This window comes from Nannospalax galili, unplaced genomic scaffold, assembly GCF_000622305.1.
Source record: "Nannospalax galili isolate Female #2095 unplaced genomic scaffold, S.galili_v1.0 scaffold220, whole genome shotgun sequence".
NCBI lineage: Eukaryota > Metazoa > Chordata > Mammalia > Rodentia > Spalacidae > Nannospalax > Nannospalax galili.
This window is the reverse complement of record NW_008347891.1, coordinates 1,098,578-1,125,040: the sequence shown is the minus strand read 5'-3', so window position 1 is coordinate 1,125,040 and position 26,463 is coordinate 1,098,578. Positions and strand designations below refer to the sequence as shown.

Genomic DNA, 26,463 nt, shown 5'->3' with positions numbered 1-26,463 from the left:
ACCTGGAAGTCACTGTGTAGACCAGGCTGGCCTTGAACTCACAGAGATCCCTGCCTCTGCCTTCCAAATCCTGGGACTAAAGGCATCTACTACCACGCCCGGCCTGAGCTCACTGCTTCTTATAAATGAATTTGAGGTATTTTTTGCGGGGGGTGGGGGTGGGGGAAGGATCTCACAGGCCTTTGTTGACCTCAGACTCGCTATGTAGCTGAAGATGACTTTGAACTTCTGCTCCTTCTACTGTGCCACTGTGCCTAGCTTGAGCCAGTTTAAGAAGGATTTTAGAATTGGCTGGGTATCTTACAGGTAGTAGTTGTCAGTAGTAGTAATTTGCCCTTGTACAGTTAACTCAGCCTGGAGTTCTGGCTGTGGAATCATGCATGCACATGCTTTTTTACACTTTGAGCTCTGTGTTGGTAATGCTGAGATGGTTGGGAAGCAAAATTTACAGTCTTCTGTTAAACACTGACCTGGTTGCTTTTTTTTCCTCCCACTGTGGTACTGGGTATTGAGCCTAGGGCTTTGAGTATATTAGACACTGTGCCAGTGAGCTACATCCTTAGCCCCAAACATTTGATTCCTAATAGTACCCTTGTAAGGTCTTTGTTGTACAAAGTAATACTTTATATATTTTTAAGTTCAATTTTTGTATGTATTTCTTGGTTTAAGTGTCAAGTGTAACATAGATTCCTAAGGCTCTATCATTAACATACTGAGAAACCTGTGAGTTGTTTTGAGCTCTCAGATTCTTTCACATCCTTTACTGAGGATTTACATTTATTCTGACAATGATGCATACTCAGAGTGCTTTTTAAGGAAGGCTCAGTGTAACTGAAAGAAGACACAAATGCTTCTTAGCTATCTGGGAACACTTGGAGGGCTCCTTTCTATTACAGAAACAGAAGGAAGCATATTCCTTTTCAGAATATTTAAGGAAAAGTAGTGTTTTCTTGTTTTTCACAGAGCATCTCCAAATCTTTCAGCCATTTCTCAGTGTATAATTGGGGACAAAAGTACCGGAATGGTTACGAAAAATTTGTTATAGTTGCAGATCTTTTGTTTTGACCATTGGGTGCTTTTTTACAGAATTTGAGTTCAGTAATTAGGCTCAGACTCAACCTTTTCTGGCTGGAGGCCACATGTGGTAAGCCTCCTTTCTTAATGTCTTTAAAATGGAAACAAGACCTCCTTTGTATCATTTGAAGATTAGGATTATGTTAGATGCTTATAACAATGATCACCTTAACAAATATTTTTGATGTCATTGTAAGAAATTTTATAGCAGTTACTGTAATTATGAGGTCTCTATCACCAAGTGTATCAACAACCACTTTTTCATTATCTTTCATTTCTTCTCTCTGGTACTTTGTGGGAGTGAAACTGAGTTGGATTCTATGGTTCCAACTTTTTAGGGACATTTTTTGCTATGGTCTAATTCCATTTATTTGCTTTGCCCTTTTCCTTAAACAATTACACATTATTTATTCATCCACACTCACTATATATACCCAGGTTGTTAGACATTTTCCTTACTGCTTCTGGTTCTGTTGATCTCTTATTGTAAATCTTTATTAAGGACAAAGCCTAGGTCCTTACACAAGGCAGATAGAAACCTGCATTATCTGGCCTTAGCCTCTTTCAACCTTGTAGGGATTTTGTTTTTGTTTCAAGACAAGGTTTCTCTATAGCCTCAGCTGGCCTGGAAATCACTATGTAGACCAGGCTGGTTTCGATCTCATAGTGATAGTGATCGGCCTGCCTCTGCTGGGTTTAAAGGCTTGTGCCACCATGCCCAGCCTTGTTTTCTAATAGATGTCTTTGTTCAGGGCAGTTCATGTTATTTGCTGAGTACCATGTGGGGTTTTATAATTTCCTTCCTCTACTTTTGGATTTTGACTGACATGCTCTTTTTCGTTGCTCTTCATTCTTTAAGGCCAGTTTTGAAGCCATGTGTTCTGAAAAGCCTGTATTCTCTTGATTGAGGTAATTTCTGTGTTTTGGAGGAACTTTAGTGCAACACCTGGTGGATTGAGGTAATTTCTGTGTTTTGGAGGAACTTTAGTGCAACACCTGGTGGATTGAGGTAATTTCTGTGTTTTGGAGGAACTTTAGTGCAACACCTGGTGGATGACTTTGTTTCATGAGACTGACCTCTTTGAGGACAGAAACTAGATCGTATGTTACCATATTTCATGAGTTGTATGTAATCGGTAGTGTGTGAAACCAACATATTTGTTGAAAAAAATAGATTAGTTATAATACTCAACCCTTACCAGACTTTGTTGTATTTATTTCATAAAATGTTTCTTCAAAATTAATTGAATTAAGTGTATGATCTTTTTTATATTTATTATTTTATGTGTATGCGTGTATTGCCTGCATGTAGGTAAGTGCACCCGTGTTGTGCAGTGCCCGAGGAGGACAGAAGAGGCTGTCGGATCTCCAGGAACTGGAGTTATGGACAGTTGTTAGCTGCCGTGTGGGTGCTGGGATTCAAACCTGGGTCTTCTGCAAGAAGAACCATTGTTCTTAACTGCTGGGCCATCTCTCCAGCCCCTTAGTGAATGATCTTAAAATGAATTAAGTATATAAAATACTTGTCTACCTACCATTTAGAAATACTATTCTCACATCTTAGCATTTTATAAACATAAAAGAAAAACACTTTGTAACATTGAAGTACATAAATCCTTGGCTTCTTGCTGAATGTAGTGCAACAATAGATATAAATGCCAGAAGCAGGGTTTTTGGAACTAAGAATGAACTAAGAAGTTAAAAATATATTTTTCATGCTTTCATGTTTTATTTTTCTTCATAATGTCTTCATTGCTAGTAAGACTATTTGTAACATTGGTCAAGGGGCATTTGTTTTTCTTTGTTTTACATTGTGCATGGCCTTGTATGGGTTTAGAAAGCACTCTATCACTACCTATACAACCTTCTATGCTATATTGCATGGTATCTTCAGCTTGTAAAATGCCAATAGCAGCCGGGTATGGTGGCGCATGCCTTTAATCCCAGCAGAGGCAGGCGGATCTCTGTGAGTTCGAGGCCAGCCTGGTCTAGGACAGCTGGGGCTACAAGGTGACGCTGTCTTAAAAAGACCAAAAAAGAGAAAAATGCCAATAACATCATAGTTCTTCAACATAGATCTTTGGGGGCAGTACCACTGCTGTTGAAAAGAATCTTAATTAATCATGTGTATGTAGACTAGCAGTCAGTATTCCCATTAGAGAATAATGGAGATGTGAGTGCGTTTACTTTTAACATTAGCTTTTTTTTACTGCTTTTTGTGGGTGAGTTTTACATAGGTTTTGTTTAGGAACACTTACTGTCTTATCTATGCATGTGCACACACATGGATGTGGAAGGGCAAATCCTTGTAATTTGGATTTGCCAAATGGTCTTACTCTAATGTTTATATGTCAGGAATTTTCCTATGCTATTCTGAAATTTTGATTTATAAGAGGTTTAAATTTTAGTAGTTCTTAAAGAGATTATGCTTTTCGGGTGGAGATTTTTGATCTGGCTGGCCTCGAACTTATAGAGAGCTGCTGCCTCTGGAGTGCTGGGAGTAAAGGTGTGTGCCACCATGCTCAGCAAGATTGTTTTTGATAAAATTTAATCTTAAATTGGAGGCTTGATAAATGAGGATCGTGGGAAGAAATGAACTCCTGAGGCATCCACTGCTCCTTAAGTGCTGAGTATTGTGATAATCTTGTTAGCTATGCAGTATTAGTCATCATTATTCTTTGGCGGTTTACTTTATAGTGTTCTGAACATTAATAAGACATGAGTATAACAAAACAGAGCCCTATTTTGAAAAACTTCATATTTTCACTTCATAGTACCATCTGGTTGTCTGACTCTGCAGGATAAATCGGGGCTGGAAAACTGTAGCCTATGGCTAGATTTCTGATCACTGCCTGTTTATGTAAATAAAATTTAATTGGATAGCCATGCTCACTTTTCAGTGTTGTCCTTACCTGCTTTTGTGACATTATTTGCCTACAAATTTGAAAATAATGACCATCCTTTATATGAAGAGGCACCAAAACTACCTTTTTAAGAGGAGAGAATTAGGAGAATGGTGATTAATGTTTTGAGGCAAATGTACAATTACTAAATTTATGTGTATGGATGTGCACATGCCTTGGTGCACTTGTGGAAGTTTGAAGACAACTTATGGGAGTCAGTTCTGTATTTCCATGTGGTGTCTCATGGATAGAACTTAAGTTGTCAGGCTTACTCACAAGCATCTTTTACTTACTGAGCCAACTCATTGGTCCTGTATAATCATTTTTTTAAAAAGATATTAGTCCTCAGAATAGCAAGTGTTAAATAAGTTTAGAAAGGATCAGTGTTTGTATTGTTGAATTTAAGCCAAGTTTTGGCAAACTTTGATTTTCTGAGACTAGTATATAGTTTTACTTTTTTATGACCTGATACTGAGAATTTGCCTGCTGGTTTCTACTTTAAGGTCTTAGTGAGATAAAGATAAATGTGGTTCTAATCACAGCACTGCATAGGTGTGTTTTAGAACCAAAAAAGAATTTGGCTTAAAAACAAAAGTGCTGCTTTTATATAGTGCATTAGTTTCTGGTGATAAACAATGACTGTTGACTTTAAGTTTGTCTGTGTGGTATGTGTTTGTGTATGTATGTGGTTTCCCATGCGTGCATCTGTAAAGGTCAGATGTTGATGTTTGGTGTCTTCTTCAGTTGCTCTCTTTTTGTGACAGTATCTTCTCATTGAATCTGACACTCATAGAGAGGTTGGCTAGATGGGCTGGCTGAGTAGCCAGCCCCTGGATTCTCCTGTCACTACCTTCTCCACTGGGATTATAGACACTGGCCTGCATGCCTGCCTTTTAGAATGTGTGCCTGGGATCCATACCTGAATCCTCTTGTTTATGTAGCCAGCATTTTACTGCTTGAGCCATTTCGTAGCCCTCCGTGTAACATTTTTAATAGATTAGTCTTGGAGTACTTATTATTCTGCAGCAATGTTCAGCTTCAAAATGAAATTTTTCCTTCATGATTTTCAAATTATAAAACTTTGAGGGCTAAGGGACACAGCTCAGTGGTATATGACTTTTCTGGCACATACAAGGCCCTGGGTCCTTCATCCTCAGGTTCCCCCAAAATAAATAAAACTATGAAAATGATGACGTATAGGACCTGGAGGACATAATTCATAAGCATTGTACCATGGTTTTTAAATCCTGTATTAGAGTTAAAATTCAGTGCTAGGGATCAAACCCGAGGTCTTTTGCAGTCTTAGCTTAAATTTTACATCAAGCTGCACCCTCAGTCAAGACTTTTCTTTTGAAAAGGTCTTGGGTATTAATACAACTTTGTTCTCTGTTCTCATCAGCGTGTGCTTTTTTGTATGGAATGTGAATGTCTATTGCATTTATTAATCTTAGATATGTAAAATCTGTTTCCTGGGTATATTAATATGCTTTTTCCCACTTTCCTCCCTTCTCTCTTCCTCCTTATTTTTTTGGGGGGCATGATCACACTATATAGTTCTGGCTATCCTGGAACTTGGTATGTAAGCCAGTCTGCAAATTCAGAGATTGACCTGCCTTTGTCAGCCCCCACACCTGGCACATACATTGTTTTATAGCTTATCTAAATTTCATGTAGACGCTGCCTGACCTTAGGAAAAGAAAGAACAGTTGAAGATAGAATTTCTTCAAACTTGGCTGGCCTGATGCTTAGATTTGTAGCCCTATCATTGATGGAATCTTTTGAACAGGCACACATTCTGTGATAAATTCTGTTATGTACCTCCAGGATGGTGCATGTGTTCACATGTACACATGTGTGCTTTCTGTTTAAAACTTGAAAATTCTTAGAAAATACTTTCTTGATTTCATGTAGTTTTTTTTAAACAATTGGCATGTTTTGATTTTTTTCTCTGCAAAACCAATTTGAGAATTTATTCCTCTGATCTGCATGTACTGTGCCTATCTATATTTCAGTATACAAATTGGAAGGTGTTACTTCGTGAATCACAGATGGCCATTTTTATATATAGTTCTTCAAGGTGGATGCCCCCTTTCCCTAGTACCTGAGATTGAACCTAAGGCCTTATGCACATTACCAGGGCATACACTTGACAACTGAACTATATACTTGGCTATTATAAATCTTTAAAAACCATAGTTAAAGGGGCTGAAGAAATGGCTCAGTAGTTAAGAGCACTGATTGTTCTTGCAGAGGACCTGGGTTTGAGTCCCAGCACTCACATGGTGGCTATGAACTGTTAACTCCAGTTCCAGGGGAATCTGAAGCCCTCTTCTGATTTCTGCGGCATTGCACAACACAGGTGCACTTACGTACATGCAGGCAATACACTCGTACACATAAAAAATAAACCATAGTTAAATGGCTCAATAATTTTTTTTAAATTACAGATTTACATTTATTTGATAACACAAAAAATGCACATTTATGGAGTATTGTGTAATGTGTTTTGATACCTGTATACAATATATATTATTTAGATCAGGTTAAACCTGTATGTCATTTATCATTTCTTTGGGGTAAAACATCCAAATCCCTAGGTTTAATGTACTTTAATTTTTACTTTATGGAAACGAATGATCTGCAGTGCCCGAACAGGGTAGAAGAGGGCATAGGATCCCCTGGAACTGGAGTTACCAAAGGTGGTAAGTTGTCATGTGGGTCCTGGGAACCAAATCCAGGTTCTCTTCAAGAACAGCCAGTGTTCTTGACAACCATTGAGCCATCTGTCCAGACTACACATTCTCAAATTTTTCTAATATGTAGCACATTATTATTTAGTCATCTTACTATGCAATAACACACTATACATTAAAAGTAGTGTTTTGCTCTAAAGTATATGTTTGCGGTGTGTGTTTAAGTATGGACAATAGTATGCATTTATGGTAACAGTAAGTAGAAATCTTAACTTTGGTATAGATGTGGTAGTCAGTTCTAAGATAAAATCGTTTTTTTCTTAGATTATCTAATGGAATAATTTTATGTTTATTTGGAAGACTTGTAGGTAAATAATGAATTGGCAGGCCTTTTCAATGTAAAAATATTTCACTTTCAGTACTGTATTTGCATCTCATTGTCCTGATAGATTTCTGTTTTGATTTTCTGCTGACAGGTCACATTTAGGGCAGGCAAAACACAAGGGAAATATCCCTCCTGAGAGTAGAAAATCTAATTCTAAGGCACCCAAAGCACAGTCTAACACTACTGAACTGTCAAGGGGACACCTTTCTAAAAGGTAAAATATCACATTGCTTTCTACATTTTCAAGAGAGACTAAAAGTGTATTCTAATTATTACATAATTTAAGCTTACAGGTTATCTGGCAAATGTTTTCATTATTCTGAGTGTATTTTAGGAATAGTAATTTATCATTTGCAGTGATATCACTGATACATGGCCTAGAAAAGGAAATTTACACTTTTTTAGGAGAGCTGGGGTTCCTCAGTTGGTTAACAAACCCATTATAGAGGCATTTTTAAAAAGATTTTAAAATTATTGCCATCATGGTGGCGGATACCTTAAGTTCCAGCACTTGGGAGGCAGAGGCAGGCGAATCTCTGTGAGATTGAGGCCTATATATTGAGTTCCAGGTCAGCTGGGGCCAGAGGGAGACCTTGTCTTGCCCCCACCCTTAAAGATTTCTAAGTATATATGTGTATTTTGTGGGTTTGTGCTTGTGTGACTGTAGGTGCTCTGAGTCCAGAGAGGACATCAGATCTCCTGGGGCTGGAGTTTCAGGTGGCTGTGAGCCACATGATGCGGGAATTGAAAACCAAACTCGGGTCCTCTAAAAGAGCAGCAAGTGCTTTTTAACAGTTGAGCCATCTCTCCAGCCTCCATTATAGGTCTTTAAAGATGCCATTTACCATTTTCTTTAATGTTGATTGTCATAGAGTCATGATTTAGCTTAGTTTTGTTTGTGTTCATTAGTTTTCTTCAAATTAGTCATAAGATCTCTAATTGTTAGGAATCTTTGCAAAGGAATGTTAACTGTGACTATTCATAGTTTACAGGCTGAAAATGTTTAACCTTTTAGAAAATGTATGTTTATACTTATTTACTTTGAGAAAAGTTATTTTTTGGAATGGATCATCAGTACTCTACTCTGTAAGGATCCTGAACCACTTGGCATCCTTTTTCTTAAAATAATGACTAATTTTTTGATTAGGGGTGTCAGTGTCCATGATCTTTGGACTAAAGAATATCTTTATTTTGGGACTAGAAAGATGGCTCAGTGCTTAAGTGTATACTGCTCTTGCAGAGGACCCAGATTTGGTTCCTAGCACCTATATGGTGGCCAAATCCATCTGTAATTCCATTTCCAGGGTATCTGTGGTCCTCTTCTGGCCTCTGTGGGCACCAGGCACTCAGGTGGTACCCACACATGCAGGCAAAATACTCTTAGATCTTAAAATAACACAAACTCTTCTTTTGAGCTGTGTGTGGTGGTACAATCATGCAATCTTAGTACTTGGGAGGCAGGGGTATAGGTATTAAAACCCAGCCTTAGTTAGTTTGAGTTCCTTCTGGGCTACGTAAGCTCCTGCCCCCTGTCAGAAACTCTGTCTCTCTTATCTGCTTTCTATATCTTCTATCAACTATCCATCCATCATCTATCAACCAGCTAATCTCCCTTCCTCCCTCCTCCCTTCCTCTTCTGTGACAGGGTTTCACTGTGTTGAGCCGGCCTGGAACTTGACTCAAGCTCAAAGAGATCTATCTTCCTGCCTCTGTCCTCCCCTGCCCCTCAAGTTCTGGGATTAAAGGCTTGTGCCACCATGCCTTGCTGATTTTCTAATAAAATATGTTTCAAAACTCGTCTTTTTCTTTGGAATTTTGAACCATTTGGACACTTTTTTTTTTTTTTTTTTTTTTTTTTTTAAATATTGGCCTTAATTAGGAACTGTCCTCACACTTTCTCCCTAAGAGGTTTAGGAATCTATGTTTGATGACAAGTTTGCTCGTGGTAGGCTATAGCTAACTCTCTTCTTATCTGACCTCTTAGAAGCTGCAGTTCATCATCTGCTGTCATAGTTCCGCAGCCAGAGGATCCAGACAGAGCCAATACTTCAGAAAGGCAGAAAACGGGGCAGGTGCCTAAGAAAGACAATTCTCGAGGAGTGAAACGCAGTGCTAGTCCAGACTACAACAGGACCAATTCTCCTAGCTCTGCAAAAAAGCCCAGAGCACTTCAGCATTTTGAGTCTCTCTCAGAAACAAATAAGCCACATAGTAAGTCAAAGAAGAGACATTTAGACCAGGAACAACTGAAATCTGCACAATTGCCATCAACAAGCAAGGCTCACACCAGAAAGAGTGGGGCCGCTGGTAGTTCACGGAGTCAGAAAAGAAAGAGGACAGAGATTTCTTGTGTGAAGAGTGGTTCTGGGTCCGAATCAACTGGTGCCGAAGAGAGATCTGCAAAACCCACCAAGCTGGCTTCAAAATCGGCCACCTCAGCCAAAGCTGGGTGTAGCACCATCACTGATTCTTCTTCTGCTGCCTCTACTTCCTCCTCATCTTCTGCTGTAGCCTCGGCCTCTTCGACTGTACCACCAGGTGCCAGGGTGAAACAAGGAAAAGACCAGAACAAGGCCAGGCGTTCCCGTTCGGCGTCCAGTCCTAGTCCCAGAAGAAGTAGCAGGGAGAAGGAACAGAGTAAAACTGGTGGCTCTTCAAAATTTGATTGGGCTGCTCGTTTCAGCCCTAAAGTTAGCCTACCTAAAACAAAACTGTCTCTTCCAGGGTCTTCTAAGTCAGAGACATCAAAACCTGGACCTTCTGGATTACAGGCCAAATTAGCAAGTAAGTTAATGGAAATCCTTTTCCTTTACTCAAAACCTCTTTCTTGGTCAGAAGTGATTGTACTTTCAAGTTTTCTTTTTTCCTGCGATAGTCTTAGATTTGTTATTGTATCTATATATATTTGTTCCTGATGCTATTAGATTTATAGAGACGGTTAAGGAATGTCTTAATGCTACTAAGTTAGTACATTTTAGTGTCTCTACCTTTGTCTTTACAGCATCTGATACTTTAGTTTTTTCATAGTTTCAGGGTGGGAAAAATAACTGGAATTTTATTTTGTACTATTTTAAAAGATTGTCGTCTGAGTTGCTCTTGACTATAATTAGAAATCACTCTTTTAAAGTAATATCTTGATGTATGGCAATGGTATATTAAATTATTAGAGTAAATTACCCTAAAATAAATGAAAACTTTATGTGTAATATTTAATGGCTTTTAGGGTCTAGATGATTGCCTCTTAGGTTCTACATACTGTTCTGGGTACTAGATTCATGGAGAGTGTTGTCTTGTAGCTTGCAGAAGAGTAGAAATAGTACATTCAAGCAAAGAAACAGAAACCAGAAGGAAGAAACATTGCTCTGTCTTTCGTTACCCCAGCCTTGGAGATCTCCAGCACTTCGGTAACCTCTCTTCCCAGAAGAGTTCTTTAGGAGGCTGTCTTGTTAGAACTGATTTGAATTGGTGCTGACTCTGCAACTGCTGATTGCTGAGATTTGAAAGTTGTTCTCTTCCTCCCTGTTCTGTTTTAAGAAATCTAGAAAGGACAAATAGAACGAGAGCATACATCCACTTTTCTCACATTTAAAAACACTGGTTTGTTTTTAAAATTGGTGAGTCAGTCTCACCATGTTGTTCCATCTGGCTTCAAACCTTTGATAATTTGTTCTTTGGCCTGGGTTATAGGCATGCATCATTGCTTTTGACCTCAGGAAGTTTGTTTTTGGCAATTTTCTTTTGGGTTCACTTAAATATTGTGTTTTGATAGAACATTTTCTTGGTTATTGGAAGACTTTGAAAACTTTGTTCCAGTGTGGTTTTTTTTTCTTTATTTTTATGGGGCTTTTGGCTACTCTTAACATCCCCCCCCCCCCCGAAGAGGTAACCCTAAAATCGCTTAAGGATTAGATAAAAGCTCCCAAATATTTTCAACATTTTTGGCCTTTGGAACAGAGTATCTTGCTTAGAGGCCCAAGGACATTGAGACTTTTAGCCAGGAAACTGGCTACTTTTCTTGAGGTCTTTTTACCCTGCCTAGCCAGTTCCTACCTCCTATTCTTATCATGCCATACTCTGAAGAGGTTACCAGATTGCCAGTAGGGAATAGGGACTCAGACTGCTCTGGCTTCTTCCATGCTGAACAGGGACCCAGGGTGAGGCCATTGGAGGGTTACTCTTTCAGTGGGTCTGTCTGAAAGACTCCCAAATTATTTAACTCTTATCTCGAGGAAAAGAAAGTAGTCCTTGAATCCTGAATAGATGTGAAGGAGAAGTAAAGGCAAGACTAATTAGCATTACAAGTTCTAGACAGGGAACTAGAAAAAAGTCAGAACAGGGCAATTTTCAAATGTTCATATGAGAGTCCATTGGAATTTCTTGACAAGGCCTTCCAGTAGCATCCCTCTATTGGGTTCCTCCTCATTTTTCTTTTGTCTTCCAAGGCTGGACTCAAGAGTGATGGATTCAGGATTTGCTTTTAGGTATTTTGAGCGCAGTTGGAGTGGTTAGAATTAATGTCAGTTCCCTCTCAAAGGCTTCCAGATAGGGGGAGAAAACAAATTTATCCATCATTTTAGAACAATAGCTGGTTGTCTCCCTTAGCTACAGGGGTCACTATAGTATTGCAGACAAAGATTTGAAGTCTTACATCTGAGCAGCATTTTCTGGTTAGGAACAAAATCATCAATGAGAAATAATTGTCTAAATAACTTTTTGTAGACTTAAGCCTGATGTCTAGAAAGTGTAATCCCTTGAACTCTGAAAGAAATATACTGATGACTTTATTCTTCGGTTATACTTTCCTTTGGGGTGTTTAAGACCATACAGTTGGCCCAAATAAATAAATAAATTTATTTTTACACTTAAGGTCGTTTTGAGGATCTGTTCCTCAGGTGTCACATGGGCTTGGGAGGAGCTTCTGGCTCCTTTCTCTTACCAGTTCCATCTATGTGAAGATAAGTCAAAGGTCCTGCTTGACCATGTCTGGCTTCACTTGGAAGCATGAATGAGGTGCTTCCTCTGAGTCGACCCTCCTCTTTGTAGACTGGACACTGGTTCAAGTCCATCTCATGGGGTCTGACCACAGTTACAGGGCATTTTGAGAGATGTTCCATAGTCCCCTGGAACTTAGTCGACCTTGGAGGGCAAGGGGCAAAAACTGTCCTTTAAGTCCATCTGACCACATTAGTATAGGCATCAAACTATGGCTGTTAAACATCCAATAAGGTTAGTTCCACCTGTCTGGTACCTTTTTTTTTTTGGTCTTTTTTTGAGACAGGTCTCCCCGTAGCCCCAGCTGTCCTAGAACTCACTGTGTACGACCAGGCTGGCCTTGAACTCACAGAGATCCGAGTGCTGGAATTAAAGGTATGTGCCACCACGCCCATCTTCTGTCTTCCTGTAGATGAGGCTTGGGTAAAAAAACAAATATTCTCAGATAAATCTTGACTATATATATTTTGTTCGTTAAACTGGTTGACTAAACTATGACCATAGAAATTTTATTATGTGTATATTATTTTTGTCTCATCCTTTATATATCATAACAAACCTACACAGACCTTCATCACTTGCTTAGGCTTTCTCATTTTTTCTATTTTGGAAAATATCTCCATTCCCATATCCTCTTAACATCTTTTACATTCTCATTTTCTTTTTCTTTTTTAAAAAATATTTATGAGACATAATAGCATTAACAGATTTTCTGTGAATTGTGAAACTTCCCTTCCTGGGGATGCTAAGCAATGTTTATTCCCTTTTAAGGTTCTAGTGTCAAGTCAATGTTTGATTAAAGTTTTACTGGGGAACCAGTGAATTTATTGAGCTTACTTAACCAAGACAACTGAGGGGTTGATGAGGTGTATGTATGACCTGAGGGTATGCACACCGGAAAGCCTTTACCCAGCATGGGCTCCTTCTCTTCCTAGCCTTCCCCAAATTGTATACTTTAGCCCTCCCCAAATCCAGGAAGCCATGTGTGAGTAGGGTCAAATTACATATAGTTGGCTGGGAAGAGTGGCTGGATACTCAGGTGAGGGCCCAGTGACCTTGAATGAGCACAACCAACAACAAGCTCAATTGTGATGATGTTTAGCTATCAGGCTCAGCTGAAGTGATGATGGTAGTTCTTGCAGAAGGGACTGCTGTATGGCATCATTTTATTAAAAGGACCTGGAATTTAAAAGGATTTGGTGCTAGGATCCACATATGAGGGAGAATATATGTCATTTGTTTTTCTCAGTCTGTGTTACCTCACTTAGTATAACAGTTTCTAGAGCCATCCATTTACTTGCAAATTTCATTATTTCATCTTTCTTTACTGCTGAATAGAACTCTATTGTGTAAATGTACTACATTTTTGTTAACCACTCGTCAGTTGAGAGGCACTTAGGTTGCTGCCATCTCCTAGCTATTATGAAAAGAGCAGCAACAAACATGAATGTACAAGTGTCTCTACAATAGGATGAGTCCTTTGGTTATATGCCAAGGAATGGTATAACCAGGTCATATGGTAGGTTCATTTTTCGTTTTGAGTTCTCCACACTGTTTTCGATAGAGGTTGCACGAGTTTGAAATCCCACTAGCAGTGATTGAGTGTTCTCCTTTCTCTACATCCTTGCCAGCATTTGTTATCATTCGTTTTCTTGATCCTACCCAGTCTGATTAGGGTAAGGTGATACCTTAGGGTGGTTTTAATTTGCATTTCCCTAATTACTAATGATGTTGAACACTTTTTGAGACGTTTCTTGCCATTTTTATTTCTTCCTTTGAGAACTCTGTTTAGATATTTAGCCCATCTTTTAATTGAGTCATTTGGTTTCTCAATTCTTTGTTTTGAGTTCTTTATATATTCTGGACGCTAAACGTCTGTCAGATGTGTCACTGGTGAAGATTTTTTTCCCATTCTGTGGGTTTTCTCTTCACTTTTTTTTTTTTGGTCTTTTTGAGACAGGGTCTCCCTGTAGCCCCAGCTGTCCTGGAACTCACTATGTAGACCAGGCTGGCCTTGAACTCACAGAGATCACCTGCCTCTGCCTCGCAAGTACTGGGACTACAGGCGTGTGCCACCATGCCTGGCCTTTCTCTTCACTTTTTTAAAAATTATTTTTTTTAAATATTTATTTTATGTGTATGAGTGTTATGCCTGCATATATGTAAGTACACCCGTGTTATGCAATGCCTGCGGAGGACAAAAGAGGCCGTTGGATCCCCTGGAACTGGAGTTACAGACAGTTGTTAGCTGCCGTGTGGTTCCTGGGATTCAAACCCGGGTGTTATGCAAGAACAACCGGTGTTCTTAACTGCTGAGGCATCTCTCCAGCCCTCTCTTCACTTTGATTGTTTCTTTTGCGGTACAGAAGTTTTTTTAGTTTAATGAGGTCCCATTTGTTGATTGCTGACCTTAATTTCTGAGAAACTTCTATCTGATTTAGAAAATCCTTTCCTACGCCTATATCTTGTAAGTTACTGTCAATATTTCCTTCTAACAGTTTCAGTGTTTCCAGTTTCACACTGAGGTCTTTGATCCATTTGGAGTTGACTTTTGTGCAAGGTGAAAGATAAGGATCTAGTTTCATTCTTCAACAGGTGGAGATCTGTTGGGTCTGTTTAAACTGTTGATCTCTTCTTGGTTTAACTTTGGTGAGTCCCATGATTTCAGATATCCATCCGTTTCTTTTAGATTTTCAGATTTAGTAGCATATAAGTTTTTTAAAATACTCCCTTACAATGGTCTGGATCTTTTGTGTGTGTGTTGTGATGTTTCCCCTTTCATCTCTGATTTTGTTGATTTGGATTTGCTCTTTTTTTTTTTTTTTTTAAATGGGTTAGGGGGTTTTTTTTTTTTTTTTGGATAACTGGGCTAAGGGTCTGTCTTGTTTAGCTTTTCAAAGAACCAGCTCTTAGATTCATTAATCCTTTGTATTATTTCATTAATTTCTGCTCTGATTTTTGTTATTTCTTCTCTTCTGCTGGGTTTGGGTTTCATTTATTCTTGTCTTTCCAGCATCTTGAGTTGCAATGTTAGGTCATTTATTTGGGCTCTTTGTAATTTTTTAATATAGGTACTTAGCGGTATCAACTTAGCTCTTAGGGCTGCTTTTAATGTGTCCCAGAAGTTGTGTTGTGTTGTCCTTTTCCTTGAATTCCAGACATTCTTTTTATTTCTTTATTTCTCCCTTGACCCACTTGTTTAGCAGTGTGCTGTTCAGTCACCACGAGTTCGTGTAGTAACTAGGGCTTTGTCCAGTGTTGCTTTTGAGCTTTATTGCATTGTGGTCCGATAGAATGCATGGAATTATATTTGTTGAGGTTTTGTTTTGTGGCCCAGTATGTGGTCAGTTTTTGCAAAAGTTCCCATTGGGTGCTGAGTAGAAAGTGTATTCTTTGGGTGGAATTTTCAAAAGATGTCTGTTAGGTCTATTTTTGTATATGGTATTATTTAATTCAATTGTCTCTTTATTCTTTGTCCAGTGGACCTGTCTGATGGAGACAGTGGGGTATTGAAGTCTCCTACTATTCCTGAGTTGGGGTTAATCTGTGTCTTAATGTCCTGTAGTAGTGTTTTTATGAATTCAGTGGCACCAGTTTGGTGCATATGTGTTAAGGATTGCAGTATCTTCTTGCTTAACTGTTCCTTTGATCAGAATGAAGTGACCCTCCTTAGCTCTTCTGATTAGTTTTACTTTGAAGTCTATTTTGTCAGATATTAGAATTGCAACCCCTGCTTGTTTCTTAGTGCCAATTTGCTTGGAATATTCTTTTCCATCTTTTATGTTCAGGTAGTACCTGTCCTTGAAGGTGAGATGGGTTTCTTGCAGACAGCAAAGAGATGGATTTTCTTTCTTTCTTTCTTTTTTTTTATATTTTATTTTATTTATTTATTTTTTAATGTGTATGAGTGTTATGCCTGCATGTAGGTAAGTACACCTGGGTAATGCAATGCCCGTGGAGGACAGAAAAGACTGTCGGATTTCCTGGAACTGGAGTTACAGACAGTTGTTAGCTATCATGTGGGTGCTGGGATTCAAACCCAGGTCTTCTGCAAGAACAACCAGTGCTTTTAACCACTGAGCCATCTCTCCAGTCCAGATTTTGTTTCTTAATCCATTCACTTTAGCTTGTGTCTTTTGACTGGGGAGTTCTGTCCATTTATATTTAAGGTTATTATTGAAAGGTGTGTATTGGTTGCCGTCATTTTGATTGCTGTTTGTGTTCTCTAATTTTGTGTTTCCTAGATTATGCCTTTATATATTTTCTTTTGTTGTTACTGGGATATAGTTGTTTCTCTCCTCTCTCTATTGCTTTAAGTATTCTTTGAAGGGCTGGTTTTTTGGACATGTATTCTTTCAGGCTGTTCGTGTCATGGAAGATTTTTTTTCTTTCCCCCTAACTGTAATTGACATTTTTGTTAGGTCAAGTCCATTCTGGGCTGGCATCTATTGTCATGTAGAACTGGAAATGCCTTGGTCCAGGCTCTTCTGGCTTTCATAGTTCGTATTGATAAGTCAGCCATAATTCTGGTGGGCTTTCATTTGTATATAACTTGTTTTTCTTTTGCTGCTTTCCATATTCTCTTGGCTCTGTACGTAGTGTTTTTACCATGATATGTTGTGGGGAATTTCTTTTCTGTTCCTATGTGCTACCTGAATTTGTATGGAGATGTCTTTTCCTTAATTTCGGGAAATTCTCCTACAATCCTGTTTAATATGTGGTCCTCTAGTCCTATTATCCGTAGATTTGGTCTTTTCATGGTGTCCTACATCTGTTGCATATTCCATTCCTGTGTTTTCTTCAATTTTCCATAATCTTTGCTTGAGTGGTCCAGTTCTTAACTTTATTGTCCCTATTCCATTTTCCATTTCATTCAGTCTAGCAGTGAGGCTTTCCTCTGTTGTTTGCAAGTTGGCTTATTGAGTTTTCACTTGCTTCTTTATTTCTGCCTGAATTTTCTTCCATGTTTCTCTTTTGTGAATTCATTCAGAAGTTCATCCCTATCTTCTTTTAGGTCTCTGATTTGTTTGTTCGCATATTCTGTAAGTTCATTGAATTCCTTGATCATATTTATGATTGTTCTTTTAAATTTAGTGTTCTGGGTTATCGCTAGATGGTTCTCCTTGTAGAACTCTTCTACAGGATTGGTGGAGTTTCGTGGGGACATAGTGTTTTGGCTTTTCTTTTATTATTCTTTCATTGTAATTTTGGTATGTGAATTTCTTGTTTATGATTCTGATATGAGAATGAAGTTGAAGTATGCTTCTGTTTGTATTATTGGGGTGCCTGGAGCCTTTCTTTATTGGTTATGTAAAGCTGGTTGGTACAGGGTTCAGGTTCTCTCAGATTTAATTTGGAGGGTACTGATGGCTTCAGATCAGGTATTCAGGAGTATCCTTAGAGGCCCAATTTAGGTTTCAGTCAGGTACACTCAGGCTTCCTTCACCCCGTAGAGGCAGGATCCGAGCACTCTCAGGTAGTCCCCCTGCGTTCTCAGCCCCTATCTCAGAGGGAGGCCAGAATTCTCTGGTGATCTGTTGAGATCAGAGCCGCTACACCAGTGGAGGTCCAAACCCACCGTCTCAGGCTGTCTCGTTTGTTTTTGTGACAGGGTCTCCCTGTAGCCTTGACTGATTTAGAACTCACTTTGTAGGCTGGCCTTGATCTCACAAAGATATGCCTGCCTCTGTCTCTCAAAGTGGTGGAATTAAGGTGTGGGCCACTACACCTCCTTTCAAAATTTCATTTTGTGTGCTTGTTCTATATGTATGTGGGTGAGGGTGTGTCATGGTGCACGTGTGGAGTCCAGAGGTCATTGGTTTTGCTCTTGTACCATTGGAGAGTGAGCTCCGGTTATCTGTCTTGGTGACAAGTGCTGCATCTGCTGAGCCCTCCTAATAGCATTCTTATCAAAGTTCAGTTAATATTGAAATAGAGTTGGTAATTCTGTTTAACCCTAAATCTAGAGCTACTTTACTACGTAAATTTCAGTATTAACCTTCGATAAGAAAGCTACTTGACTAGGCTGTGTATCATTTTTGAAAAAAATGTATTTTTTTGTGTATGGGTGCATGTTTGGTGGTGTTTGTGGAGGTAATGGGGCATCTTCTGGGAGTCTCTTCTTGTGCCTTGTGGGTTTGGGGTATCGAACTAGGCTTTCAGCTTTGGCAGGAAGTACCTTACTGACTGAACCATTTTGCTAGACTCCTATAGAAAAGTTTTGGTTCTGTATATCATATGGTATTTGGAAAGGTAGTATCTTTTAAAGTTTTAGAACTTTGGTATACTTTAAATATGGAGCACATCTGTAAAGTATTTTCAGTCTGAAGTTACAGATAATGGATTAGAATTTGCCAGATTAGTATCTTGAAGTGAAAAGAAGCAAAAGACCTCTTTAAGAAGGCACAGCCTCCATTCTAATGCCGAGATTTTCTTTTCTCTTTTTAAACAAGATCTTGTTTTGTATATGAATGCTTTGCCTGTATTTGCAAGTGCACCTTTGTGTACAGTGTATGTGTACAATGCCTTGAAGGCCATAAGAGGGCATCAGCTTCCCCTGAACTGGAGTTGCAGCCAATTGTTAGCTGCTCAATGGGTGCTGGGAACGAAACCTGGCTCCTCTGCGGGAACAATAAGTGCTATTTACTACTGAGCCAGCTCTCCAGCCTGCTCAGTTTCTCTTGACAATGTTGACCCAGCTCTTGAACCTCCTTCCATCCCTGTTTTTTTGTGGCCTGTGGACCAGGCTGGCCTCCATCTCAGAGATAGGCCTAAATTTACATTCCAGGAGATTTACATTCTCCCTTACCCCTTCCGCTTGCCTAAAATCATCTCATTTAGCTCTTGGGTTTTAAGAGTTCTATGGTGAGGTCATAGCAGATAGCCCCTCCCACCCCCCCGCCCCATATTTTTTGGTGATGGTGGTGGTGGTTGGTTTGGAGACAGGGTCTTACATTAGGGTTCCAAACAGCAGCAATTTCCCCCCTCCCCAACAGGGACCTCACCTTGACCTTTGGAGTCAAGGGAAACAAACTCTGCTGAGAAGCAGCCTGCCTTTCCTCTGATCTCCAAAGATACGATAAGCAGATTCTACCTGATAACCAGAGATTTTAGAAGCTGTTTTTCTCTTATCTTAAGAGGGAAAAAGTAAACACTTCCAGACCCTAATCCTACCTGCTTTTCCTGCTTCCCCCTCCCTGATTTCTCCCCCAAACATTCCTCCCTTCTACACCCTACAGCCCCCATATATAAAGTCCCAGCTCCCAGCCCAAGGGCTGACATCTTTCCCTCTCCTGCCCTTCGCTGACATCTTTCCCTTCCCCGAGGGAAACGTGTCCCGTGCAAAATAAAGCTGTATCCCGCTGAGAATTCCATCTGTGCCTCAGTGCCGCATCCATCCGCTCGTGCTCTCCACCGCACGCACACTCTCTCCAACATTCCTACCTATCACTTACTATATACCTCCAGCTGTCCTTGAACTGACAGAGATCTGTCTGCCTCCTTGTCACTGAGACTGAAGGTGTGTTCCACCATGCTGGTCCTTTCCTCCCCCTTTATCATATAAGTCTGGCCTAGAACTTGGTCTGTAGTACATAATGCTCTTGAACTTCTGAACCTCTCAACATCCCAATGCATTTACAGGCGTGTATCAGTATACCTAGTAAGCATTCTTTTTAAAAATATACTATTTTTATTTTATGTGTATGAGTTTATTACCTGTGTATATGTAAACGCACTCATGATCTGCAGTACCCTGGGAGGTCAAAGAGGATGTTGAATTCCCTTGAAACTGTAGTTCCGGGACGGTTGTTAACTGCCATGTGGGTGCTGGGAATTGAACCTGGGTTCTCTGCAAGTGCTGAGCCATCTCTCTAGGCCTAAGCTTTCTTTTCTTATAGACCCCATTTTAAAAGTTTTCAAATTAGCATATGTTAATTATATGTGTTGGGTTTTATCGTGATACTTTCATACACATTTCAGTCCTATCCATCACCTTATCTTTGTCTCCACTACACCCTTATTTCTTGGTGGGTGGTGGAAGTGACCCAGTAAGTTTCATTAGTGTTGCTTACAGGAGAATGGATGGGGGATTATTTCTTAAGTGGCTTCCCCCATCAACTTCCTTAACTGCAAAATCCTCTGTGAGGGTAGGGCCTGTGAGCCTTTCTCCCTTCTAGGTAGATTGTATGGCCCCAGGCTTTACCAGATCTTCTGCAGGGAATCACAGCTCTTGCTGTGAGTTCAGTAGTCCTATACACGTCATGCTGGGAAATAAGGTCGCCTTCCAAACCTCTTCCCCTTCTGTTCTTAATTTGTGTTTTTGTTTGTTTTTCTGAGACTGGGTCTTACTGTGTAGCCTTCACTTGCCATATAAACCACAGTGGCCTCCAGCTCAGGTAGATCCTGCTTGTGCCTTCTGAGTGCTGATTGTAAAATCATGGACCGCCACCCCCGGTTCAAATTCTTCATTAAAAAATTTTTTCTAAGTTACGTCTATTCTGAAAAAAATAAATGTTTGAGTGGCATGTGGGTGTGTCTGGGTGTGCTACATTGCATATGTGGAGGTCAGAGGACAAATTGAGGGAGTCAGTTGTCTAATACCATGTAAGTCCAGGGCATCAAACTCAGGTTTTCAGACTTGGTGGCAAGTACCTTTAACTGCTGTGCCAACTCCTCTTTTTTTACTATTTATTTATTAGTTTTGGGGGGTGTGTGTGAGAATATGAGCTCTTTCCATAGCATGTGTGTGGACAGAAGACAACTTTAGGAAGTTGGTTCTATGGATTCCAAGGATTGAACTCTGATATGCAGTTTGTGGGTCATGAGCCACAAACTTGTGAATTCCTGGCTATTATCTCCCTGCTGCTTCCCCTTCTTCAATGTTGTTTGAGCCTGGAAGGGGTAATACAGATGTCCCATCTTTGGCTCTGTGTTCAGTGGTCATTATTCTCAGTACTCTGTTACTAGTCTCTGCAGGCAGCACTGAGGACTGTATAAAAGTTTCTTTGACCAAAGCTGACAGCAGCACTAACCTAAAGGGCATAAACAGATACTTAGAAGGCAATTTGGTAGGCACATCATGTTCATTTAGCAAAACAAAAGCAGTAACTTCCCATTAGAGCCTATGATCTCCCCCTTATGGTCCACCCCCAGGGTTTGCAGTACCAAATGTAAATTCCTATCAGAAAGTAGTTGTTTACCCCCTAACAGACTTGGTACTATTGTATCAGTGAGCTCATCTTAGTCATGATTGTTGTATATAGGGTTCACAGCTGAGTAAGATTGCTTTTTGTTTTTTATGTGTATGAATGTTTTGCCAGTATCTATATATGTATATGCACCAAATGGGTGCTGGTGCCTCTTGAGAGAGGTTGAAAAAAGACATTGAATCCCCTGCAACTGGAGTTGCAGACAGTTGTTAACCTTTATGTGGGTGCTGGGAGCTGAACCTGGTTCTGTGCAACAGTAGCAAGTGCTCTTAACCACTGAGCCATCTCTGCAGCTCTCTGATAAAGATGGACAGTTCTCTCCCAGCAACCTGGATAGCACCTGTCATCCATACTATTAGGGTTAGCCAGCAGGGAGGACATTTCAGACCCAGTTCCAGCTTGTGCTTTCTATGTCCTGGGACCAAGGAATATGACATCCTCATCTTTAGGACCCTTATGGGCTAGTTCTGCTGGGCAACCAAACAGCAGTGGCACTTTCTTGTATTGTTCCTGGACTTTAAGTGCCTTCCTGTCCAACAGGACAAACTCATTTTTAGTGGCGTTTCTGTGATTTTTGGCAGAACTCTTAATTGAGGAAACAAGAATTGTGCAGTTATTGGACCATGAACAAACTAGATAGTTCTATTAAACCTGCTCTACACAATCATAGACAATGTTTTAAAACTTGTTTCGTAATGTCACTTTCTGCATTTCATGGAGCCAGTATATTGCTTTTCCCATCTCAGAGCTACTGCTCTTGTTCTGATTTCTAATTACAGCCTAACCTTTTGAAACAAGAGAAGGGTCTGGCAGCATTTTAGCATCTGTTAAATACCAGGTATTTTACTTAGGTAGTCAGTCACATGTGACTTGAAAAAATAATAGTTGTTTAGGATAGTTATTCAAGAATGTTATTTCATGGAGGTAGAATAACTTCCCTGCATAAGTGGCATAGTAAGAATGGGAACATAAGACTATGTAGTGACTTGGAAGCCTTTTCTTCACTATTCACGTGTTTTTTTGTTTGTTTGTTTGTTTGTTTGTTTGTTTTTTCCTTATTTTTAAAATCTTGTTATGTTTTAATATTGGAAAATGATGGGGTCATTTGGAGATATTGGGGCTCTAGAGAAAGTAAATTTTATTTGATCCTCCTTTGCTGGCTTTAGGAATGACTACCTCATGATCTCTAATTTTCATACTACACTCTTCAAAATCTATTTACTACTTTTGGTCATTTTGAGACAAGTTTTCCTGTAGCCCCAGCTGGAACTCGCTATAGTAGACCAGGCTGACCTGGATCTCATAGAGATCTGCCTGCCTTTACCTCCTGAACATTAGGATTTTTTTTTTTTAAGGTAAGTGAAAACATTTTCAAAACAATGTGCCAGCTGGTATTTACTATAGTTATGTATGACAGTTCTCAGTACTTTACATGGATTATCTGTTTGTCGTTCATCTGCTTTATATGGCAGGCATAACTTTTTTATTTATATGGCAAGGTCTAATTTTTGTACAAGGTCATAAAACTAAGAAGCACAAGGGCTATATTCAACCCCAGGTCATTTAGAAATTGGTGTTCAAGTCAAAATACACTTTAAGTGAACAGATTGGGAGTGCTGAATCTAGGAAGGAATCTTAAAGGCATTGTTAAAAGGCATTGTTTAAAAGTATTTCAGATTAAGAACTTGTGTAAGAAGCCAAAAAATTGGCATATAACTTTACTTATAAGGAGTGAGGTGATTTCCCCCCCCCCCCCCAGTCTTTTTGAGGCAGGGTCTCCTTGTAGCCCCAGCTGTCCTGGAACTCACTGTGTAGACCAGGTTGGCCTTGAACTCACAGAGATCCACTTGCCTCTGCCTCCCGAGTGCTGGGAATAAAGGCGTGCCGCCACCACGCCTGGCTTTTTTTTTTTTTTTTTTTTAAATCATAATCTCTGGGCTTGAAATATTTTAGCGAGAGAGTCCATGATGTAGATCAGTCCTACTTCTGCTATTTTATCAGGTGGTGATGGCAGGAAAGTTTATGGTCTTTTTTTTATTGTGAAATGGGCATAATTAACCAAAATTGGTATATAATTTTACTTACAAGGGTTGAATTGAGTTAGGTTGTGTTTTTTTTATTGTTGTTGTTGTTGTTTTGTTTTTTAATGTGCATGAGTGTATTGTCTGCATGTAGGAAAGTACACCCGTGTTGTGCAGTGCTTGCGGAGGACAGAAAAGGCCGTCAGATCCACTGAAACTGGAGTTACAGACAGTTGTTAGCTGCCATGTGGGTGCTGGGATTGAAACCCTGGTCTTCTGCAAGAACAACCAGCATTCTTAACTGCTGAGCCATCTCTCCAGTCCAAGGGGGTTTTTTTGTTTTTTGTTTAAATCCTCATCTCTGGGCTCGAAATATTTTAGTGAGAGAGTCCATAATGTAGATCATCAGTCCTAGATTTGAATCCTACTTCTGCTATTTTATAAGGTGGTGATGGCAGGAAAGTTTGTAATCTTTTCTTTTTGTGAAATGGGCATAATTAACCTATCTGAGGAATAAGTGAGTACAGAGAGTCAGCGTAGTGCTTAGTGTGTGTATATCACAAAATTAGGATACACAATTGAAGTAGAAATTTAAGGAAGAAAAACATACAGAGCAGCATTTTGAGTACATGTAGTTATTTTGATTGGGAACATTCAGTATAAATTTATTATGCTAGTTCTGTTGAGTTTAAAGAAAACATTCAGCTATAGTTGATACTAGAGATGTTAGGTATCATATTTGCAAATGATATTTATTCCTGTGAAACATAAATAAAAAATAAATGGGAGAACTTCATAAAGTGCCATGTAACACACCAACACCTGGTAGTATTATATGTTAAGAATTCTCTGCTGGGCATGGTGATGCATGCCTTTAATCCTAGCACTTGGGAGGCAGAGGCATGCGGATCTTTGTGAGTTTGTTCTACATAGTGAGTTCCAGGACAGCTGGGGCTCCAGGGAGACCCTGTCTCAAAAAGACCAAAAAAAAAAAAAAAAAAAAAAAAAAAAAAAAAAAAAACCCAAAGAATTCTAATCAAGTATTTAATGGGCTTTTTTATTTTTGTGGTGCTGGGACTGAACCAGGTTGTTGTGCATGCTAGAACACACCCTCTAGCATTTTCCCTTCTAATTTAGTTTGTACATGTTGTGAGCATGTTGGCAGGAACACCACAGCCTATTTATGGATGTCTAAAGAAAACTTTACTAAGTTTATTGTGCTTTACCAGTTAAGCTGTCTTGTCACCTCTAAACAGCTTTTGCATACATCAAAACTTGTTGGGTTTTTCACATGAAGGAACGGAATCTGATTTGGTGTGAGAATTAGGTTGTCTGTGTTAACTAAACACATTTTTGCAAGTTGATTTGTCAAATGTAAAATCAGTATTACAGTATTGGTTTGGGTGATTTTTTTTTTTTTAGGAGTATTTTATATTTTAATAATACTTTATAATTAGTCTATATGGTGTGTCTTAATTACTTTTTCTGTTGTGATAAAACATCCTGACAAAAGCAACTTAAGGAAGAAAGGGTTTATTATGTTGGCTGGCATTCCATGGCTGCCTTCCATCATCTCATGGCAAGGAAGTCAAGGCAGCACAAATATGAAATAGCTAGTGAAATTGTGTCAGTAGCCAGGAAGAAGAGACTGGATGCTGGTGCTTAGCTGGCTCTTTCCTTTTTACACATTCTAGAACTCCAGCTCAGGAAATGATGCCACCCACAAATAGGATGGGTCTTCCCATCTGAATTAACCTACTTAAGATAATCCCTCACAGACCTGCTTCAGATGCTTATTTTCTTACATTAACCATCACAAAGTGTATTTTGCTAACTGCTTACTAAGGAAACTTTACTCTTCCCTCTCTCCCGCCCTCTCTCTCTCCCATATCCCTTCCTCTCTCCTCCCCTCCATCTTCCTCTTCCTCTTCTTTAAAGACAGGGCGTCACTGCAGCCCTGGCTGGCCTGGAACTCAGATCTGCCTACCTAAACCTCTGGAATGTTGGCATTAAAGGTTTGGGCCACCACACTTGGCAATTAGCGAATATTTAGATTTCATAGTAAGTTACACTTAGTAATTAAGTAACTTTCAGAAAAATTTTAAATTGTTAGTTGTATTTCTCACTTGATGTGTCTTTGTATCTACTTTCTGCTAAGATTCATATTCTGTTGTGATTTACATGTAGGATATTGGAATTAAATAATCAGGCAGATGCAGAATTCTGGGAATGTAATTCTCCTTCGATTAAAAGGATCCTCCATTCTGATACATGGCACTCTGAATTTTTATAAGGGAAAAAGTAAAAACCATTAGAGCAGGAGAGAGGAATTTAGAAATTAGACTCTTGGCCTAGACTAGCCTTAAATTCCTGATTCTCCCGCATCCATTCTCCACAGCCCTGTGTTTATTTATCATCACTTAGGAACTGTTTAAATTCTAAGTTACCTAAGTGCTGTTATTAAACTGGAATCAGTAGCTGAGTGTGGTGGTCATACCTGTAACTTGGACCTCGAGGCAAGTAGATGGCAAGTTTAAGGCCAGCATGGCCTACGTAGCAAATGTTTCAAAAAAAAAGAAAACAAAACCAGGAAAAGGACTACAAGCAGACTCGTCACACGCTTTTTCAAAAGGTGATTGAGATTTAATTTGTTTTATGAGTTATGTGCCTTAAAAAGTTCATTCATTACCTTCCTATCCTCCCACTGTTGATTCGCTTACTTGTCTTATGGAAAACAAGGGTACCCTTTTCCCCCTAAAGATGGAACCTAGAGCCTTCTCCATGCTCTGCACTCACTCCACCACTGGCCTAAATCCCCAGCCTCATAAGGAGAACTTTTGCTGTAAAATCACCTGACTCTGTCACTCACCAAACATATATTGTATGTTTTCTGTTTATCCATATCTATATTACCATGAATATATAAATGTTGTCTGTACTGTATAAAAGAAATGGTTCTTTTAAATCCTGTTTTCCCTGAATTTAATGCTTTTTATTGTGGATTTCCCTACAAAACTCAGAACCTCTCAGTTCCATACTCCTTACTTAATGGTTTCTTTTCTGAAGCTGTGTATGTACATCTGTTTCAGATTACTGAGGATGGGAGACCTCCACATGGTAGTTACTCTCTCTGCATGGTTGTGCTATATTTTTAGCCTTAGAGCTTGCTTCAGTTTTTTTTTTTTG

General features: G+C 39.3%; 1 protein-coding gene across 17 annotated transcripts in view; it reads left to right on the top strand.

The window, feature by feature from the left end:
• Positions 1–26,463, top strand: part of Trip12 (thyroid hormone receptor interactor 12) — a 152,711-nt gene that overhangs the window by 45,855 nt on the left and 80,393 nt on the right. For 9 of the 17 annotated variants that reach the window (XM_008844459.3, XM_008844467.3, XM_017800958.2 and 6 more), the window contains 2 exons: positions 7,147–7,269; positions 9,040–9,839. The exons of 1 other annotated variant lie outside the window; for it this stretch is intronic. In XM_008844459.3, the coding sequence (XP_008842681.1) occupies positions 7,147–7,269; positions 9,040–9,839 (923 nt within the window). The remainder of the gene's footprint in view (positions 1–7,146; positions 7,270–9,039; positions 9,840–26,463) is intronic. 7 more of the 17 variants (XM_017800960.2, XM_008844466.3, XM_017800959.2 and 4 more) reach the window with 2 other exon arrangements.